Genomic DNA, 19197 nt, shown 5'->3' with positions numbered 1-19197 from the left:
ACATGGTAACTATAATTGATAACTTTGTATTATATAACTGAAATAAGCTAAGAGAGTAGAACTTAAATGTTCCAAATAAATACATAAATAAATAAGCGAGCAACTACGTAACAGATGTGTTAACTACGTAGATGAGAAGAATCTTTTCATGATGTCTATCAAATCACCAACGATATACACTTTAAATATCTTACAATTTTATGTGTTAATTATACCTCGGTAACAATGAAAAAAAAAAGAGAGAGAAAAAAGTCCTTAAAGAAAAAAAAAAAAAAAAGAATAAGCCAGACTTACTGAATCAGGACCTTTGGGATTTAGCTCATGCATAATTTGAACCATTCTCCAAATGATTTTGCCATAACCCCTAGTTAAGAACTGCTGATTTTATAAAATGGAACTATTTTGGTTATCAGGAGGCCTAGATTATACTCTTGATTGCCACTGATTATCCCTGATATTTTTGATCCTCAGTTTCTTTGCCTATAAAATGAAGTTGTATTATATACACTTAGTGGCTGTGAAATAATAAAAAGCAAGATAGCTAAGTGGTTAAAAATAGATGTCATAAAATGTACTAAAACTCATATATTTAACAGAATGCATCATACTTTTTACTTATTCACATATTTTTGTCCAAATACTTTTAAGGAAAAATTTAAGTAAGATACTCTACAAACCGTCACATTGACAAGAGAAGACCATTATCAGATTGACAACAAAGAGGATAGGACAGAAAAATGAGAATAACAAAATCATAGCAGTTGTACAGCCCTGTGGATGATGAAAATTACTCCTGTATATTGTGATAAAAGGTATCACTATTTTGCTGTATGGTGAAAGAACTGATAATATGTGATCATGCTAAGTCATCAATAAAAAAGTTAAACTAGGGGCATCGGTGGATTACCAGTGAAGCATCCAACTCTTTATTTTGGCTCAGGTCATGATCTCATGGTTCATGAGACTGAGCCCCGCATTGGGCTCTGCACTAACAGTGGGATTCTCTTGGGATTTTCTCCCTCTCTCTCTCTGCTCCTCTCTCTCCACTCTTCCCCTCTCAAAACAAAGAAATAAACATTAAAAGAAAGTTTAACTATGTGAGATTTGTTTGAAAACACGGGGAAATGTATATTTTATAAATATTTCCAAGCTAAGACACTGGAAAGGGTCAATTATCTGTTATTGAAAAGCTCAGCCACTTTAGTGAACCTTTCTTGATTCTGCCTCCTTTCCCCATCTAAAACCAACCAGAGCCAGTTAGATACTATATTCGCTCCCATAACACCCTGGTAAGAAGTTATTATCCATCTATCATTTCACTAACCATATTGTATAATTTATCTGTTGATGTATATTCTATTAGACTGTAAGCCTAAGGGAAGAAGTCATGCATTATTCATATTGGTAGACCAAGAAAATAGCATAATACCTGGCACATATTAGATGCTTGGATATGTTTGTTTAAATCAATGAATAAATTCAGAATATTTCATCTTCCAAGGGTTTATTACATTGGATTTCTTATTGACTGAATTCCAGTGCTTCTCAAGTACAATTCTGAAAATGAACTAAATCAGAACGAATAGAAACCTTGTTAAAAATTAGATTCAAGTTGCATTTTTGATTTCTTAAACAAAAATTAGATTCTTAGACTGTCCCTGAAGCTTCTGGGATGGGGCTCAAAAATCTGTACTTTTACAGACAGATCCCTAGGTGATTCTGACATATAATTAAGTTTGGCAATCAATGCAGGACATCACTTTTTTTCTCTAAAATTATTTCAAATGTCTAATGTTGCCTCCCCTAAAAGACTGTACAGTGACTTCCAAGAATAGCAATCATGTAATACATATGTAGCGTGCCCTCTTAGTCTTGCAATGAACTAGGTCTGTTAGCCAGCTTGCTCTGGCTACATATACTCACTCCCAAGCCACATGGATGTCCTCATCTATACTCTTTCCTATCAAAGAATACCTTCCCTAATCAATTCTTTCATTGTCTCCTTCCAGAATTACAAGAGAAGGTACCCTTCTTCCTTTCCAACTTGCTCAACTAATATTTAGCTTAACTTAATTCAAATGGAATGAGTCCTAAGAATTTTAAACCAGTGGCTTATAGTTTGTAGCTATGACATATCTTTCATATGGGTGAGTGGTCTCCAAGGGAAAACTTGACATTACAACAAGTATTGCTCTGGATACAGTAAGTGGTCAGTTGGTGCAATGCTAAGAGCCCAGCATGACTGAGAGTAATGGCAAATTATAAGAAATATGTTTTATATTTAAATCAGGTCATCAAGTATCTGATACTTTAAGTCATTAAAGACTTGACAGCTATGCAAGCATGGGTTTTCTCAAAATGTAGCAACAGTATATGCTGCTAATTAAGTGGGGAAAGGAACCAGACTCCTCAATGCTGCTGTCACTTTGGTACTTCTCATTTACTCACCTTTTGATTTTTTATTAAAAACTATATCAAGACTAAGTATGAAAGGCTTTACCTCATTTGAGGAGTTTACCTATTACTTGTAACTTTTATTTAAATTTTTTTAATGTTTATTTATTTTTTGATGGAGAGAGAGACAGAGCATGAGTTGGGGAGGGGCAGAGAGAGAGAGAGGGAGACACAGAATCCAAAACAGGCTCCAGGCTCTGAGCTGTCAGCACAGAGCCAGATGCGGGGCTCAAACCCATTAGCTGTGAGATCATGACCTGAGCTGAAGTCAGATGCCCAACCAACTGAGCCACCCAGGTGCCCCTATTATTTGTAACTTTTATAAAGCATGAAGAGGCTCTCTGCTCTTCCTCCACCCTTTTATTCAAAAAAATTTTTTTTAAGTTTATTTATTTATTTATTATTTATTTATTTATTTTGAGAGAAAGAGAAAGAGAGAGAGAGAGAGAGAGAGAGAGACAAAGAGAGAGAGAGAGCATGAGCAGGGGAGGGGCAGAGAGAGGGAGAGAGAGAGAACCCCAAGCAGGCTCTGCACAAACTGTAAGATCATGACCTGAGCCGAAACCAGGAATCAGGCACTTAACCAACTGAGCCATCCAGGTGCCCCTGCTCTTCCCCCTTTGACAGACAGCCACATCTTCTGATGCAGTGCCAGCCACATCCCTGAGACACAATGGTGAAGCCTGGAGTAAATGGATTTGGCCATATTGGGCGCCTGGTCACCACGGTTCCTATTAACTCTGGCAAAGTGGATACTGTTGTCATCAATGACCCCTTCGTTGACCTTAACAACATGGACATGTTCCAGTATGATTCTACCCATGGCAAACTCAACACCACAGTCAAGGCTGAGAATGGGAAACTTGCCATCAATGAAAAGCCTAATTCTGTCTTCTAGGAGCAAGATCTCGCTAACATCAAATGGAGTGATGCTGATGCTGAGTATGTTGTGGAGTCCACTGGGTCTTCATCACCATGGAGAAAGCTGGGGCTCACTTGAAGGATAGGGCCAAGAGGGTCATCATCTCTGCCCCTTCTGCTGATGTGCCCAAGTTTGTGATGGGCATGAACCATGAGAAATATGACAACTCCCTCAAGATTGTTAGCAATGCCTCCTGCACCAACTACTTTGCACCTCTGGCCAAGGTCATCTGTGACAACTGTGGGATCATGGAGGGACACATGACCACAGTGCATGCCATCACTGCCACCCAGAAGACCATGGGTGGTCCCTCTGAGAAGCTGTGGCATGATGGCCACGGGGCTGCACAGAATACCATAACTGCTTCTATTGGCACCACCAAGGCTATGGGTAAGGTCATCCCTGAGCTGAATGGGAAACTCACTGGCATGGCCTTCCATGTCCCTACCCTCAGCGTGCTAGTCATGGATTTGACCTGCCACCTAGAGAAACCTGCCAAACACAATGACATCAAGAAGGTGGTAAAGCAGGGATCAGAGGACCCCTCAAGGGCATCTGGGGCTACACTGAGGACCAGGTTGTCTCCTGCAACTTTAACAGTGACACCCACTCTTCCAATGCTGGGCTGGCATTGCCTTCAATCACCACTTTGTCAAGCTCATTTCCTGGTATGACAATGAATTTGGCTATGGCAATGGGTGGTAGACCTTATGGTCCACATGGGCTCTAAGGAGTAAGAGCTCCCTGGACCACCAGCACCAATGAAAGCAAGAAGAGAGAGGCCCTCAGCTGCTGGGAAGTCCTTGGCCCAACCCATTCCCCAACACACTGAGAATCTTCTGACCTCTATACAGTTTCCATTCCAGATCCCCCAAAGAAGGGGAGGAGTTTGGGGACCCCTACCTTGTCATGTACCATCAAAAAAGTATACTGCCAAACTTGTCTAATTTGCTGCTATACTTCCAATTCCTTGCAGTGTCTGAAACTCGGGAGGCATGTAATATATGTACTAAAGGAACAAATGGATGAATGAAAAATATAAAGGTTACTGCTAGTTGCCTCTTCCTTTCTAGTAATCTTATTTTGCCTTTAGCCAAGCTCATTTCCCCTATTTAAAAAAAAGACTGTTGCTTTCCTTTCTATTCTGTACCCATTCACTCCTTTATTTAACCTCTAAACTTTGTGAAAGATGGATTTAAACTTGTCTCTATTTCCTCTTTGCCTACTCACATCATTTGGTTTCTACTACTAACTTTCCATTGCAAGGTCAAAGGTCAAAGGTCAGGATTGACTTCATCATCACCATTTTTTCCCTCTCTCTCAGTTCTTACACCTCTATAGCATTTCATATCAAAACTCATTCTCTCCTTCATGAAATTCTCTCTCCATTTACTCTTGTGGTATTTCATCATCTTGGCTATCTTCTTACCTCTTTGATCAATCTTTCTCTGACCTCTCTTCTCATCTTCAACTCTCCAAATATACCCCAAGGTTTTCTCTCAGGTCTTCTCTTTCTAAATTTGCTTTTTGGAAAAACTCACCATCTCTCACGGTCTGGGATTATATCTATATAGATGAGTCCAATTTAGAATTCTCTCTTAAGCTTCCCTACCTCATCTCTGAATGCCTTCTGGACAGTTTCAGTTGGAGAGCTCATAGATACTTCCCTTCATCATGTCCAGTAGTGAATTTATTATCATTTACTTCTCTTTCACCTATAGTATATATACCCCTTCTTGAGGAATAGTCAGTCCATTTGTCCATTGTCCAGGCCACCTGTTCAATCATTGACACTCAATATAATTTTCCATTCTTTACAAGCACCTCAACTTTTTCTCTTGAACTGCTATTAACACTTAACCTTCTCTATAAATGTTGTCTATCAGAGCTGTCTCAGAATGTTCTGCAATGATGGAAATGTCCAATACAGTAACCACTGGCAACATGTTACTATTGGGCACTTCAAATGTTGCTAGTTTGTTTAACTGAGGAACTAAAATTTTAATTTAATTTAATTTAAATTTAAATTGCCACAATTAGTCTAGTGGTTACTGTATTTAACAGCAGAATACTTTTTTCTTAATACCATTCTGGAACATGAGGCAGTACAGAATAGTGCTCAAGAGCACAGGCTCTTGAACCAGACCACCTGGGGTTGAATTCCAACCCATCACTAACTAGCAATGTGACCTTGGACAAGACATTTAACACCTCTGTGCCTCTACTGCTTCATGTATCAAATTGGGGGAACTAAGAGCACCTATCTGGAAGGGTTGTTGTGGGAATCACTTGAATTAGTTTGTAAAATCGGTGCTTAGGCAAAGTAAGCCATCATTCAGTACTATTGTTATTTATTTCTTTAAAAAAATTTTTTTTAACATTTATTTATTTTTGAGAGGCAGAAAGAGACAGAGTGCAAAAGAGGCAGAAGGACAGAGACAGAAGAAGGCACAGAATCCGAAGCAGGCTCCAGGCTCTGAGCAAGCTGTCAGCACAGAGCCCGATGCGGGGCTCGAACGCACGAACCATGAGATCATGACCTGAGCTGAAGTCAGACACTTAACTGACGGAGCCACCCAGGCACCCCAGTATGTTATTTTTAAAATTATTCATAAATATGAACTTTGTGCCACCTACTAGATCCTATTTCACATTCTTAGTGAGGATAGATATTGTCTTTTCTTTTTAAATTTCTCTTCAGTGCTTGCACATTATTATGCTGCCCAAAGAGGAAGTCAATAAATATTGATTGTATGCAATGTGTAAATTAGAGAGTTAAAATCCCATTAAAATGAACAATAAATTACAAGTCAATTTCCTTATTTATAATTTGCGAAAAGATTAAAATTCTGTAAGTTTTGTTTTCATGATTAAGAGTAGCCATGCATTTATATTAGTCCCATTAGACTTGCGGCAACAAAATTAGAAGACAGTCATGAATGAAGAACACTGTAAAATAAAACTTTTCCCTTTTCCCTTCAATTCAGTTATGAATACCTCTCCAATGCATACTAAATCCAAAATGTTAGTAATTACTGAGTACATACATTAAGCTCATTAGTTTCACCCAATACTTGAATTAAACAATTACATTATCACCTTTATTATCTCTATTTTTAGTAAGCTCTTAGATGTAAAATGAGCTAAATTATTTCTAAGAGTTTTGAAAAGAGTGTATTAACACATCTACCTGGATTCTGGAGATACCCTCTCTCTGGTTTCAATAACATAGAAGCTATAACTGCAATACAAAAGCTGCTATAGAAGAAAGTATTCCAAGCTATTTAGGTAATGGTTTTTATCAGATTTAATCATTCTTGCTAGAGGGAAGAACTGTTTACTTTATTACAACAGTAGTCAAAACAATTTACATGTCTATGACAACTTTCCTTAAGATTATCGTTTACAAATGCCTTTCACTTATGTTGTCATTCAAGAAATGCATTCTTCTCAAAGATGAAAGACAGAGACCAACTAGCTCAAGACATAGTGAAGAGTTATAACTTTCACCTCCATATGCCCCATTCTTCAACAATAATGCAGTTCAGGCCAGCCTGGCTTTATAGGAGTCAGTTAGTACCAGACTCATTCCAGTAAAATCAGTCACAGTATAACATAACCTACAAACCTGAAGGCTAGCTAAAGCAGGCATTATTTACCTATATTCTGTAGAGGATAAACTAAGGCTCAGAGAAGTAAACTGATTACTCTAAAGTCACTCTTGAGGAAGCAAAAGGCAATATGGGAACTGACCCAGGAAGTGGGAGTTTAAATCTAAGTTTCTTTTCAATATTATGCTTTCCCACAGAAAGGGATTGTGAAAAGTCCAAAAGGAAATTCGGTCCAGAACTTGCTATTGGCAATTTGCCAAATGAACTCATTATCTAGTATTTGTTTTTCTCCTATATCCAAGAATTTGGGAACATAGCAGGCTGAAATGACACATACAGGTCCCCTCTGACTTCAAATTCACAGAAATGCCATAGAAATATTTTTATAAAATAAAGAGGACAAGTTCAAGAAAATAAAGGGAAATCCTGAGATGCCAGAAATGAAGAACTTAAAATTAGAGTGAGAAGTGGGAACTGACCCAGATTCAGAGGAGACAGCTTCAGGGGCTGGTCCCTGGAGTTTTAGTGTCCATCCAGGAATAGAGATCTGTTTTCTGGCTTTTTTTTTTTTTTTAATGTTTATTTATTTTTGAGAGAGAAAGAAAGAGAGAGAGAGGCTGAGAGAGAGAGGGAGACAGACAATCTGAAGCAGGCTCTGTGCTGTCAATGCAGAGCCCGACATGGGTCTCAATCTCATGATCATGACCCGAGATGAAGTTGGATGCTTAACTGACTGAGCTACCCAGGTGCCCCTGTTTTCTGGCTTCTAAGGCAGAATATATATGAGTGGGTGACAAAGACCAGACTACAGTTCCCTTCATGAAATCTGGACCCTTGGTGAGCTGCCCAGTCAAAGAGAGTAGGAAGAACTGTCCACTGGTTCAGGAAAGTAGGAAAAACTTTCTGTCAGGGACTTCAGGTAGGGGTGGTACAGAACAGATAGAGGGTCCACAAAAAATGAAAACCACAGGCCTGTACTAGAATCGGAAACTTAAAGAATATACATTATCTAGGTGGCATGGAGACTCCTAGATGTAAAATTGTAAGTACCCTTGAAATCCCTAGGGCTCTGGCAGCAACAGAAATGAAAAGGTACTGTACTTTCACACAACAAGCACACAAAATTTCCACAGGGAAGAAGAAAAAAATATCCTGCTGAAGATGTGATCATCTTCAAAGAATTATAAACCATACAAAGACATACATTTTCATGAGGTATAGTCAGCATACACAGCAAGTTGAATATCACCCACGCAGAAAAAATAAAACAATCCAAAAGAAACCATAAAATACTATGTTAATAAAATAAAAAGTAAAACCATAATAAAAGGTCAGGATATTTTGAAAGATTTTGACATTTGAAAAGGAACCAAAAGGAATATCTAGAAATAAAAAATTATAGTTACTGAGATGAAAAACTTGGTGGATATATTAAAAAGCAGATTAGACATAATTGAAGGGATTCTTTTTTAAACATTTTTTTTCACGTTTATTTATTTTTTGAGAGAGAGATGGAGACAGAGTGTGAGTGGGGGAGGGGTGGAGACAGAGGGAGACACAGAATCTGAAGCAGGCTCCAGGCTCTGAGCTGTCAGCACAGAGCCCTATGCGGGGCTCAAATTCACGAATCTGAGATCATGACCTGAGCCGAAGTCAGACGCTTAACCGAGGCGCCCCCAAAAATTCTTAATGATATGAATACATGATCCAGAACACACAAAGGAGAAACAAAAAATAGAAAACATGTAAGTACAATTAAAATACACAGAGAATAAAAATCTAATACAAGTTCTGGGGCACCTGGGTGGCTCAGTTGGTTGGGCGTCCGACTTCAGCTCAGGTCACGATCTTGCGGTTCGTGAGTTCCAGCCCCGCGTCGGGCTCTGTGCTGACGGCTCGGAGCCTGGAGCTGCTTCAGAGTCTGTGTCTCCCTCTCTCTCTCTGCCCCTCCCCTGCTCATGCTCTGTCTCTTTCTGTCTCAAAAATAAATAAAACATTAAAAAAAAATCTAATACAAGTTCAAAAGGAGAAGACAGAGTGAATGAGGGAAGACAACAGATAGTGGCTAAAAAATTTGAAAAATAAAGACAGACAGGAGAGGCACAACCTTATGACAGGATGACTAAAAATGAACACATACCTAGACATAAGTTAGCAAAACTACAGAACATAAAAAAAAAATCTTTTAAAAGCAACTAGAGAGAAGAAATTACCTTAAAAAGGAATAATAATTAGGCTGACAAAAGATTTCCAATCACTAGAACTATAAGTCACAGTCTGTGGGACAACAGCTTCAAAGAACTGAAGGAAAATAACTGTCAACTGAACTAATTCAATTGAACAATTCCTTCCCTTTTCATTTCTTAAGTCAATGGAGAGATGTATGCTAGCAGAAGAGACACTTGGACAGGACTAGTTGGGATTAGCAAAGACCAACAGTATCTGGGAAGATAGAGAGTTAGGAAACTGTACCCAAGTTTGCTAAAGAGAAGAAGACCCAGACATAAGGCTCCAGAAGCTTTTGACTTTATATTTCTAGCCCCAAGTTGTCAGTCTTAGTGCCAAAGGATTAGATAGAATTATTTATGGAGCATGTTAAGTGAACTCTGGGTATATAACACAGTAATTAACACAGAAGTCTCTGGATTAAGACTATTTAGATAGATAGAGATCAGGTGCATTCAGGGTGGTATGGCCATAGACTGGGTTAAGTCTAGGATCCAATCTTAACTCTGCTTTTTTTGCACTGAGTGAATTTGATCAAGGTAGTTTACTTCTCCATGTCTTAGTTTCTCCAGTTATGTCTCAGTTTAAAAAAGATTAAGTAAGAAAAGACATACAAGGCATTTGGCATAGTATCTAACGCAGAGTAGGTAGTTAATAAAGCCTAGCTATTAGTATCAGTTTTGACTACAGTACTATAATTTGATCATGTAGTTTGAAGGACTGATCTTTAATATGACTAAAGAAAAACTAAAATATCGGAAACACATACTCTGACATCTACTGAGCAGCCCACAGTCCATGATGGATTTCCCAGTACTTGATTTTGGCACAGAAGATGAACCAGTGAAGATTTCCCAACACCTGTAAAAGATTTAAGAACTCTAGTCATGTAAGAGACATGCTGAAATATCCATTATGACAAAAGTAAGACTGAGCATATGCAGTAATAATGATAGGTAAAGTATGGTTGGCTGAAGGGTGGTCATACCATACCACCACTTAATAAGCTTTATTGATACAGAGAAGATGGTTAAAGACAGTGGTTCTCTCAAATTGTGCTTGAATATTGTGACAGGGATTCACCATTTCACAATTTCATATTTAGACCCTCTAGTTCTCCTATATAGTGATTTTTAAAAGGCAGTCAACAACCTGGCTCAGACTTGACCCTTTGGGAAAATAGAACTACTCTATTCCCTCTTCTACATCATGGTCCTTTACCTTAAGGCAGAACTTTATTTTCTTGTAGACCCACTGGGTTCAAGATAATGTAGTTATTAATGCTAGAACTAGCATATGGAGATCTAGATGAAGAAGAAAGAGAATGAGTTCTTCTGTATACCTGTATGTAGAGTCACTCATTCAATTCACAGCATTTTGGGATGCCACTGTAACAAGCATAGCTGGTGAATCTTTATGTAACACTAGTTGTATCAAAAATTTAGACCATCTGTTTGTGCGCATTACTGTGTATGAACCTATTAATTATGTTTATTTTTTATTATAAAGAGTTGTATTTACAGACAATCTGGAATGAATTTTAAAAAAGGAAAAATGGCCTGAAGAGCCCTATAAGCAACATGTAGCTTTATTTAATACCATTAGCAGGGGGTTTCTAAAAGTAGGTTGTTATTGTGAATATATACATGGTGAACTTAAAGACAATACCTGCCTTTGTTTACATAGCTGGTTTGGTCTGAAATATTCTCCCCATCCTGCCCATTCATTTTCTCTCCCAAATTGGCCTGGTGAATTAATCTTTTAAGACTCAGCATCTTTCTAGTTCTAAAGTTTTCTTAACTACACAGAGGTAGAACTAAGCACACTATCCACCATCCTCTGGGTCTCCTCTGTGCCCTGTACATTTTTCTACAAAGCACTTAAAAAACACATTATTACACTTCTTTGTTTATAGTTTTTATTCACTCAGTTTAAGTTCTTTGAGGGTTGGGACTAGGTTTTACACATTGTTTTCATCTCCAGTCTCCAGAACAGTGCCTTAATTAATATTTATTTAGGGGTTAAATTTTTCCATGTTATTACAGAATCTTCATAAACATTAAAAAATATTATTTATTTTTGAGAGAGCGCAAGGGCAGGGAGAGGGGAACAGAGGATCTGAAGCGGGCTCTGCGTTGACAGACTGCTAGCCAGCCAGATGTGGGGCTTAAACTCAAGAACCTTGAGATCATGACTTGAGCTGAAGTCGGATGGTCAACTGATTGAGCCAACCAGGTATCCCTTCAGAAACATTTTTAATGTCTCCATAGTAGTTCAGAGAGTAGACATAACAATTTACTTAACCATTCCCTCATTATTAGATATGTTTTGAACTTTTCACTATGCTAAGACTTGTTTAAATTGTTTCAAATTAAAATGATTTCCATAGTATACCCTTCCAGAAGTGAAATGAACATTTAAAGTTCTTGATATATGTTGACAACTTTCATCTGGTTACTCTGCCACCAGCCATATATATAAGCCTGCAGATCCTGTTGCACCTCAAGAGTATGTATGTTGTTGCTTTTTCATCTATGTTAATTTGATTAAAAAAAAAGTGACATCTTGCTTTAGTCTGTATTTCTTTACCTTCTGGTAAAGATATCCATTACAATCTTTGTTAATCAGTTGTCTTTCCTCTCTTACGAAATTATCTGTTGATGTTCTCTGCCCGTTTATCTAATGGGTTTAGGGTTATCAATTTACATAACCTCTTTATATATTAGCTGTCTCATGCAGTTGAATCAAACATTTTCTCAGGTTTCCTTTTAATTCTTTTTATTTTTTTCAACACAGACTTTTAGATTTTTGAGTACCCAAATTTGGCTCTGTCTTTGTATTTACTGCACTGCATTTGACATCTGTGACCTTTAGGGCATATTGTTGATTGGTGTTTCCATGTAGGTTGTCTATGTTGGAGACATATATCTACATGCTTGGTTTCCAGCCTGATGCAAGGTTTGAGCTTCTAGTTAAGCTTAACTGTGTCAGCAAACATCTCTATGCAGTTAATATTGTATAGCTCTCCATGAATTAACTGCTTTGGGTGGGAAGAGTTGACTAACCCTGGATAGATTGTCAGCAGTAAGAATTACTGAAGTGCCAAGAAAATTGGCTGACTATTCATTTCTTTAAGAATTTTGGGAGGTACTAATTCTATGCTTTTACCATTAGAATCAAATTAGATCAAAAGAATGCCCTTGATTTGCTTAGGGGAAAAAGTCCAATATAATTAAATAAATGCCAGTTCCAAATATAGTTCCTGGTAATGTGTTAAGCTTATCTCTTATCTCTGAAAGAACAAAGAGGAAAAACGTATGTGTGTATTAGTGAGACTTTCAGGATTCCTAACTAAATTATCAACTATCTCTAGGGGATATAAAACAAATCTCTACATTTCAAGTCATTCTTTTATATGTTTGTGAAATCCTCAACATTTCACAGGGGAAATAAGACTTTATTCAAAAATAAACTTTGAAGTCTGAATACAAAGGCAGATGAAGTGTAAAAAGCATATCCTTACCTGTTATTAAATCAGTGTTAAAAGGGAAATGACAAAAAGGCAATAACCGACTTTCCATACATAGCCTAATGTCCGTGAATGTGTGACAAGATCAATCAAGTGGGCGTGACTGTGTCTTCTGTTTTACAACCAGGCTATCAGGAAAAAGAAAAGCTTACTAATTGCCTGATCATTTTTCCACATTTAATGCAGCAGCCAATTCAACCCTGTTATGTAATGCATTGATTTCACAGTTACAGCCTCAGCACTTACTATAGTGCCTGCTATGTAGCAGGTACTTAAGTATTTTTGTGAAAAAGAAAAAAACTGACTAATTCCAACAATATGGAACATCAAGCGTTGGTTAGATGTGATAGAAAAGTGAATTAAAAATGAGGGAGAAAGCCCACTTTATACATCATGAATCACGTTAGCTTTGAATTTGTCTCAAATTCTACTTGGTTATACTCTTGCCAAGTCCCATTAGACCATTATTACTGGCTGAGTGACTTCATTAACTTCAGCATCACTTCAAGCTAAAGAACTGGAGTTGATAACTTGGATTATATGAAAAGAATTTCATAATGCAACTTTCTTAAGGGGATATTAAATAATGCTATCTATAAAACATTTTGGAATGCAAATAATCTTCAGGCAATGTGGAAACATTCTTAACTTCCTCCTCTCCACAACTGTTTACAGTCTACTGTAAGGCTAGTTTTCAAGTTGTTTAGGGTGTATCCTCTCCATGATATATCTTCCATGCATTTTGCATAATGTCTTTGCTTACAGCACACATTCAGAGGTCAACTCCAGAAAAGGACATCCACGAAATGCAAGGTTAGCATTTATTCCAAGTTCTTAATGAGCACAGGGCTGGAAGTTATGGTAAGAAAGAGAATGGTAGTGAGGTGAGAAGGGGAAATGCAGACCTCACTTCTAGTTCTCAAAAGTCCAAGGTGTCAAAAGAAGAATTTTAACACTAGGATTAAATTGAGCTCAGCATTAAATCCTAGCTGTTTCATAATATAGCCTTATCTTAATTGCTCTTTTTCTTACAACCTAGTACATAATAGGTTTTCAATCAGGATTAAAGAGAACAAAGAAATCAAGAAGCCCAGCTGAGAGTAAAACAGGACTAAAACAGGACTACAACCCAATATTTCATTTCATAACATGACTTAGTGTTTAAGTGCGTAGACTCTGGGTTCAAACAGCTTCTGTCATTTATATCTCTCCTCTTCACTTTTCTCATCTGTAAAATGGGGTTAATAGGGCTGGTCTCAGATTAAATGAGTTAGTATCTGTAAAGCAGTTGGAACAGTCATTTTTCTTAGTGCATGTTTGAATTCCGTAATGAACAAAATCTGTTGAAGGCACGATCCCAGCTTCTGTATCTTTCTTACAGCGCCAATACAATACTCAATGTCTGCATATCTCTTAAAACAAAGGAATCGGCAATACAAGCTAGGATGCGGTCGCCCGGGAGACCGGCTGGGAAAGCTGCGAAGGCGGAGAAAGGTCGGGGCTCCGCGCCCCCCACCTGCAACGCCACCTTCGTCAGAGCAAAGTCCTCTGGGAAGTGTAGTTTTTAGACCTTGAGAGGGCTTTCAGCCACGGTCAGAGCCAGTTCGTTGGAGAAGCGGGGGAGTAGCGAAGGAAGAGGGTTATCAGATAACTCAACAGTGTCAGGAACTCTAGAGGTGGATTAAGCCGCTCACCTGAGTCTCCCAATACCAGTACCTTCACCCGATCCAGGGACGCCATCTTGCCACAGCCCGGAGTTAACGCCTGTTCCGGGATGGTAGGCCAACCAGAGCTGGGTATGGAAGAGAGAGTCTTCAATTTCATTGGCTAATCGGGGGTGTGACTGTCTTGAACGGAGGCCTCACTGTGCTGATTGGCCGGTACGGTTAAAAGTGGTGGGTGGGTTCCAAAACTGGTCGCAGGAATAAGGAATTGTCTTTGTCGCACTAGTGGCGTGGCTCGTTTAAGCCGGTAGTTGAGGCGCTGAGGGAAGCTGTAGTGGGAGTGTTCGAAGATTCGTTTTGGTAAACCTTGCTCCCTGTTCCTTGTTCTCGATTCCCTCGTCCGGCGTCGCATTTCAGGGTTTCTCCCCCCTTTCTCTCCTTTCTCCTTAGCTACCCGCATCCCCTTAGCTATTCTCTTGACGTGGTCCTCCAAAGAACCATTGACCCCGGAGCGGCCCGTGTGCGACCTCCGGTAGGACGGGCTTGGCTGCGCCGAGTGTGGCCCCAGGACTCACCTGGCACAGTCCGAGGGAATTTAGGGGCTCGGGGGCTCTCAGCGGGGAGGAGTGAACATTACAGAACCGAGCTCAGAACCGAGCTCGTGGAGGGCAGCCGGTTGCAGTTTTTGCGGTGATTATGCCGCTTTATGTACGAAGGTATGGAAAGTGCCATGGAACATGGTAACTGAAAAAACACAGACGTATAGGATCCATGGTTTTCTAGAACCGGAATAGTGGTACGCTGAGATAATCTAATTGGATTCCCACATCCGCTCCTTTCTCCTTTGTTTTACATCCTGTAGCATAACCTTTTAAAACAGCGAATTTCAATCCTGTCACCGCCTGCTTAAAACCATTTGAGGTTAAAGGAGAGGGTTTTCAGTAGTCGTTTTCTATTCTGGAAGCAGCAGTGGAGGAAGTGAATTGGGGGAAGCTGGCAGGGTGGGCATTTTGAACACGTGCTTAGGAGACTTCCTGGAAGTTTTATGAAAGTGCTAGACTAGCTGTGCTGGGTGCTAGAAAGTGGTGAACAAGATAAAGGCCCTGGTCTCAGAGACGGACATGAAGACAGTACAAATCTATTTACTGCGAGAAGTAAAGGGGAAGCGCTGTGTGTGAAAGGGGAACATTTAAGCTACTAGGGGGAGTCTGGGAAGGTCTCCTTGAGAAACGTCATTTTATATGTGAAAGATGATTAGGAGAAGGGAGTTGAGCTTAGCTTTGTGGGCAGAATGAACAGTATGTGCAAAGGCCTGGAAGTGGAGAAAGCATGTGTGGCTTATGGAATTGGAATTGAGAGAATGCCAGTGTGGCTGGGGATGAGGCTGACAAGGGTCAACAGTGCAGAGAAGGGATGCATTTCAACTTTGTTTCTCCAACTCTGTGCCTGGCTAAATGTATGATGAGAATACATTGTTCAAAGACCAAACCAACTTGCCCTTGGGGGTCTGGACTGTGTTAGGGAGGTAGGTGAGGCTGGGAGGTGACTGATGGACCGTGAGGCTAAAAAAGAAGAAACAGGTTGGTGCCGAAAGGTCACACATTCAAAAGTCTCCAGAGGCCAGCCAAGCTCCTTCCCTGTTTAAAACCATCAACTGTTCTTCAGCTTCAGGTTATTGTTTCCCTGTGGGAACATGATCTCACTTTTTTCCTCACATACTTCCAACTTTCAAGCTTAAAGTTGAAATTTATGTGAAATTTCACGATTTTTCAGTGTTGATGACTAATTCAGAAAATCTTCAAAACGTTCTTTGGGTCAAACAATGTGACAGAGGCTGCCAGTTTGAGACCTCTGACTTAAGTAACATGATAAATCCAAAGACTGAGTAGGAGATTCAGCTTAAGTGGGGAAGTAGAAATGATAGAGGAGAGAACAAAATGTCAGGAAGGATGATTTTAGAATGTAGAGGTTTTGCATAAGCTGGAACAGCATGACTTCTTTCCTGAGCCCCAGTTTCATTTGTTCAGCTACCTGCTGGACATCTTCACAGAATATTCTGTGGTATATCCTCAAAGACAAGCATCTAAAAGTGAATGCCTCATTTCTTCCAAACCTGTTCCTCTTTCAGGTGTTAACTCATTTTTCTTAGTAGTATTCTCTTCCTAGCTACACTGACTCAAAGCACATAACTATATGTCATTATTTAATAATATTAAGCATGTTGTTTAATGGGTGCAGTGTTTCAGTTTTACAAGATGCAAAGGGTTATGGAGATGGGGGGTGGGGATAGTTGTGCCACAGCATGAATATATTTAATACCACTGAACTGTATACTTCAAAATGGTTAATTGCTAAATTTTGTGTTATGTGTATTTTACCACAATAAAAAGTGTTGTCAAACAAACAAACAAACCCAAATAGCTATTTAAAATTTTCCCACTCTGTAACTCATTTCCAATAAATTATCAGATTCTTTTAATTTTGTTTTTGTAGTAAGTTTCATTCATCCTGTCCTTTCTTCCTTAGTTTAGGCTTGGTTACCATGGCTCTTAATAGCTTTGCAGTGGCTCCATCTTCAATACTTATGGCCATTTCTCATATTGTTACAAGAGTCACTTTTCTAAATAGAGGGTATTATTATCAATGCCCGTATTTAATGGCACTTTTCTGTTTTTAGCCCTGAAAGCAGAACACTTTACATGAATTATCTCAGGTAATCTGTACTTCAAATCTACGAGGAGGGTGCTATCAATCACTTATAGATGAGGAAACAGAATTTTCTAACGTCACCGGTAGGAAATGGTGGAGCTGGGATTCTAAACCAAAACTATTGTACTGCAGAGTCCTTCATGTCACTCCCTGCTTAAATCTGTAGGGCCCACTAAGGTGTTTCAGGCAAAGGAGACAGGCAAAATGATAATGTGTATTGGGGGAACATGTAGTAGCCACTCACCAAATTTGTCAGGAACAGTGGTCAGAGACTTTGTGTGTTGGAACACAGAATAAATAACAGGTTATAACAGAATAAATAAAATAACACTATGCCTAACCTGGCTCTCCCAGACCAGCTGAAACAAAATATCTGGGAATGGGGCCCAGGATGGGTGTTTTTAAATGCTCCCCAGATGATTCTGCTTTACAGCCAGGGTTGAGAACCATTGGTCTAGAATATGGAGCTTATGGAGTGGGAGGTCAGGGAGGGCAATATAACAGTAGGAAATAATACTGGAAAAGTAATTTATTTTGACATTTGCCATTTTTCGTTTGTTCGATATTTTAGAGGCTGTATGTTATGTTTTGCCAACTGTTGAGCGTGTAAAACAAAGCAAACAAAAAAACTGGGGTCAAATTGGAAAGGAGAACAAAATGCATCTGGTAGTATGCTATGATAGTACTTTTGTGTTCACCTCAGGTACTTGTTCAGCATCCTTCAGCCTTGGGATGACAGGAATGTTTTAGGACTACAATAGGTTTGGATCTAGGTCCTGCTTTGTCTCTTATATATAGTCATTCCTGCCTGATTATTTACAATCTGAAATACTGTAACTGACTTTCCTTTTATCTTTCCTTTATTACACATAGGGCATTATATTTCCCCCCCAAAATATGTGTATAGATTGGTTGTTTAGGAATACCTTGATAGTATAGTACTGTGGATATAAAGACATTTCTTCTAAAAAAGGTATTAAATCTGATTCTGTTGATAACCACTGATTATAAACAAAAGGTTCAATCGAAACTAATATTAATAAAAGAATGTGATTCTCTATTGAAAGAGTTCAATAGCCTCTTAAAAATTTCCCTATAGTGTAGGGAAATGTTGACATAGTCTGTGTGGATAGCCTGGCTGTCACGTATTGATTTAATGATTAAACCAACATGGGAGCTACCCTTATCAACAAGTGTTTCCTAATACACATATTGCTTCACATTCTTATTTATTCACCACAATAACCTCACTGAGATAATTAATATCCTTATTTCTCAGAGAGTAAAATGTGGCTTGAAGTTGTTTTAAGGAATTTGCTCAGGATCACACAGCTACTAAATCTCAGGCTAACTGAATTCCAATGCACAGGCTTTTTAACAGCCACGTGAAAATCTAGCCCATGCCAGTGTGGGCTTGTAGAAGATAGCCTTATGGGTCATGACGTGAGAACTGGGTACTTCGTCCTGCAAGAAGGGATCCAGTATTTATTTATTTTATTTTTTTTTTTAAATTTTTTTTTTCAACGTTTATTTATTTTTGGGACAGAGAGAGACAGAGCATGAACGGGGGAGGGGCAGAGAGAGAGGGAGACACAGAATCGGAAATAGGCTCCAGGCTCCGAGCCATCAGCCCAGAGCCCGATGCGGGGCTTGAACTCACGGACCGCAAGATCGTGACCTGGCTGAAGTCGGACGCTTAACCGACTGCGCCACCCAGGCGCCCCAGGGATCCAGTATTTAAAGATATCTTGAGTTGTTTTTGTTTTTGTTTTTGTTTTTTTGTTTTTGACTGTTTACTCAACTGATCATCAGATTTAACTTTGCAAGGTTGGTAAAGCTATCTGGATCCAAGTGTTAATTTCTTTCAGATTTATAACAGTAATTTTGCCAAACACCCATCTGGTGATTACTTATGTGTTTATTGGTTTATTGTGATTTTATTGTGAAAGCATGACTATGTAAAACCTCCTAGAATAGATTTTGGTAGGAAAATTTTTCTCAAGAAAAGAAATAAAGACACTTTAAGGATATGCTGATAGATTTTTCAGGGGTTTCCCAGCATTCCCAAAGATTATAGCATTA

The 19197-nt window shown here is 38.9% G+C and overlaps 2 protein-coding genes and 1 pseudogene across 8 annotated transcripts in view; 2 read left to right on the top strand and 1 right to left on the bottom strand.

Annotated features, from left to right (window-relative positions):
• RABL3 (RAB, member of RAS oncogene family like 3) overlaps positions 1–14541 on the bottom strand; it is a 38598-nt gene extending 24057 nt beyond the window's left edge. Inside the window, exons 1-2 of the mRNA XM_047875652.1 lie at positions 14437–14541; positions 9983–10074 (exon numbers count right to left, since the gene is read on the bottom strand). Of these exons, the coding sequence (XP_047731608.1) occupies positions 9983–10074; positions 14437–14482 (138 nt within the window). The 5' untranslated portion in view covers positions 14483–14541. The remainder of the gene's footprint in view (positions 1–9982; positions 10075–14436) is intronic.
• On the top strand, positions 3110–4113 carry LOC125175257 (glyceraldehyde-3-phosphate dehydrogenase-like; annotated as a pseudogene).
• A 120-nt stretch (positions 14542–14661) lies between the features above and the next one.
• Positions 14662–19197, top strand: part of GTF2E1 (general transcription factor IIE subunit 1) — a 43545-nt gene continuing 39009 nt past the window's right edge. For 3 of the 7 annotated variants that reach the window (XR_007155787.1, XR_007155788.1, XR_007155786.1), the window contains exon 1: positions 14774–14938. The gene's annotated coding sequence lies outside the window, so the exon portion shown is untranslated. The other 4 variants (XM_047875972.1, XM_047875970.1, XM_047875971.1 and 1 more) reach the window with 4 other exon arrangements.

Source organism: Prionailurus viverrinus, chromosome C2 (assembly GCF_022837055.1).
Source record: "Prionailurus viverrinus isolate Anna chromosome C2, UM_Priviv_1.0, whole genome shotgun sequence".
NCBI classification, from domain to species: Eukaryota; Metazoa; Chordata; class Mammalia; order Carnivora; family Felidae; genus Prionailurus; species Prionailurus viverrinus.
The sequence above is the reverse complement of the archived record's forward strand: the minus strand, read 5'-3'. Positions and strand labels throughout refer to the sequence as shown.